The following is a 2,820-nucleotide window of genomic DNA, read 5'->3' on the forward strand; positions in this document are numbered from 1 at the left end:
ATTTTCAGATTAACAAGACAAATAATCTTACACATTCTGAAAACAAGATTATTATTCTTACACAATCAGTTCTTGTTTAGTAAATCAGTCTCAAAACAAGAACAAAAAGATTTTTTTGGCTGATTTTAAAACTTGGTTAGATGGACAGTTTTTGCACGTTTGTGAACTCAAATCCATTCTCTTATATAAGAGGAAGAGAGTGTTTACCAGCTTTAGGTCTGATTATCGTAATTTTCTTTATTTTACATTAAAAAGTGTCTGCAGTCATTCAGCACCGTGCTCCAGTCAATAGATGAAGAACCATCATTAACCTGTTTGTCTGGCAGCTACAATGCTAACAGCAGCAGGATTCCACTCATGGGTGGAAGTTCGCAGAGAAAATCATTCTCTGATATTCTCATTATGGTCTCTTTGGGTAAAGAGCAGCTTACCATCAGGCTGAGGAAGTCAGGATAAATCTTTTAATAAACTGGCACTCAGTTACAAATGTCAGCTTTTATAACAACTAAACAAGACAAGAAACATCCAACCTAAAGCTTCTGTTTATTTGACAGCAAAGAAGTTACAAAACAAAATTACATGGGGTTTATTAAACATGAAAATGAATGAAAACGTAGACATTTATTTTAAACAACTGGCTGGTCAATTAAAGAGGAAACACAAGTGTTAGTCAGGCGTATTGCGGTAATGAACGCTCATTTACTAAACATCAAATAACTCCTCCAATCATTTTGTGAAATACAATCAAATATAAATTTTATTTAAGCTACTGCTCTGTTTAAAAAGACTTCATAATTTCAGGAGTTATTTAGACTTGATGACTCTGCTGTAAGGTTGCTCAGGTTTCTTAGATGTTTGTTGCTATTTTTTTAACTGAAAAGTAACTCAAGTAACAATAACTGCAGTAAAATTAATTTTGAACTTACTGTATACAACCTTATAAGAAACAGTCACGGTTTTCAGCTTAATGACAAAAATAATTAGGTAAATAAATGAAGCTGACTTACAATCCATTTTAATTTATTTTCAAATTAGAAGAATCTAAAATAGTCCATCCATTTGAAATGAAAAGCATGTTAAATTCATGCAGTTGCCTCAAACTCACTTCACAACCACATCCAGTCTCATGGCTAAACTAATCCAGTTGTAAATGAAGAGCTTTTTCTAAACAATAACTATATTTAACAGCGGATAGTCTACCAAAAACATATCATACTTTCAACAACTTGTCTGAAAAGGCAAACTTCTGCTCCATTACAAATATTTCTGCTTCATTTTCATTGGTTCTGACCAATTATCACTAATGTTATCACAGCGAAAGCTAAAAAAAAAAATCAAAAACCTGTAGGATTTCAGATGATCCACGTGTATTAGTTTGTTGCATTTTGTTTTATCTCTTTGCTTCAGTTAAAGTATAAGTGAATTTACATATTTTTAGTGAAACGTTTCAGGTACAAAGAGACCAATTAAGCCCTAAAAGTTACTTATAAGCAAGAAAAAAATAACTAATTTAACTGTCAAACATTTTCTTCCTGTCAGACTTGTCCTCAATGTTTTTACGCCAGTCTCCCACATCACGCAGCTGCTTGTCCTACAAAAACAGACGAGAGGTGTCATAGGTTACAGGCTGATATGAAAACTAGTCGAATACAAATAAGTGGACTAAAAATGTGAGTCAGAGATTAGATGAAGTGAGTTTTTGGACATTTGAAGTTGTATTAAGCAGGCAGCAGCTCACCTCCTCTTTGACCTCCTTCTTGACCTGCTTCAGGTTGGCCCTCAGGTCCATGTTGACCGTGTGTTTGGAGCCCAGCAGAGCCTTCAGCATGGCGTCAGCAGACATACGAACCTTCTTCAGCCGGGGTCTCTTGAACTTTCCTCTAAGATCCACAATCTTGATATTTAGGTCCCTGACCTTTAGACAATTTTGGAAAGGGAAAGACTTGTTGATAAACCGTTTCGTAGATACCGCCATGTTTGATTAGTGCAAAACATTGTAGATTTGTTTGGGGGCACCCGTTGTCGGTGTGTGACATGAACAAGAGTGAAAATAACTCGTGGATATCACTGTGCTGTGTTGACATGTAATGATTGCAGATATGTAAAATATAAAAGCTACGTATAAAATAATTAAAACTTCAGGGTCTGGCACCAAGGTCTGGTATTATAGTACAAGTTTAGTATTATAGTACAGGTTTAGTATTATAGTACAGGTCTGATATTATAGTAAAGGTTTAGTATTATAGTACGGGACTGATACTATAGTATAGGTTTAGTGTTATAGTACAGGTCTGGTATTACAGTAAAGGTTTAGTATTATAGTACGGGACTGATACTATAGTATAGGTTTAGTATTATAGTACAGGTCTGGTATTACAGTAAAGGTTTAGTATTATAGTACGGGACTGATACTATAGTATAGGTTTAGTATTATAGTACAGGTCTGGTATTATAGTAAAAGTTTAGTATTATAGTACAGGTCTGGTATTATAGTAAAGGTTTAGTATTATAGCCCAGGTCTGCTATTATAGTAAAGGTTTAGTATTATAGTACGGGACTGATACTATAGTAAAGGTTTAGTATTATAGTACAGGTCTGGTATTACAGTAAAGGTTTAGTATTATAGTACGGGACTGATGCTATAGTACAGGTTTAGTATTATAGCCCAGGTCTGGTATTATAGTAAAAGTTTAGTATTATAGTACAGGTCTGGTATTATAGTAAAGGTTTAGTATTATAGTACAGGTCTGCTATTACAGTAAAGGTTTAGTATTATAGTACAGGTCTGCTATTACAGTAAAGGTTTAGTATTATAGTACA

At 34.0% G+C, this 2,820-nt stretch overlaps 1 protein-coding gene across 2 annotated transcripts in view; it reads right to left on the bottom strand.

Moving 5' to 3' along the window:
* Nucleotides 1-524: 524 nt before the first annotated feature.
* LOC106525201 (troponin I, fast skeletal muscle) overlaps nucleotides 525-2,820 on the bottom strand; it is a 25,254-nt gene continuing 22,958 nt past the window's right edge. For both annotated transcript variants that reach the window (XM_014019351.1, XM_014019352.1), the window contains exons 6-7: nucleotides 1,739-1,915; nucleotides 525-1,591 (exon numbers count right to left, since the gene is read on the bottom strand). In XM_014019351.1, coding sequence (XP_013874805.1) covers nucleotides 1,511-1,591; nucleotides 1,739-1,915 — 258 coding nt within the window. In that variant the 3' untranslated portion in view covers nucleotides 525-1,510. The remainder of the gene's footprint in view (nucleotides 1,592-1,738; nucleotides 1,916-2,820) is intronic.

The sequence above is a fragment of the Austrofundulus limnaeus genome, unplaced genomic scaffold, assembly GCF_001266775.1.
Source record: "Austrofundulus limnaeus strain Quisiro unplaced genomic scaffold, Austrofundulus_limnaeus-1.0 Scaffold217, whole genome shotgun sequence".
Lineage (NCBI taxonomy): Eukaryota > Metazoa > Chordata > Actinopteri > Cyprinodontiformes > Rivulidae > Austrofundulus > Austrofundulus limnaeus.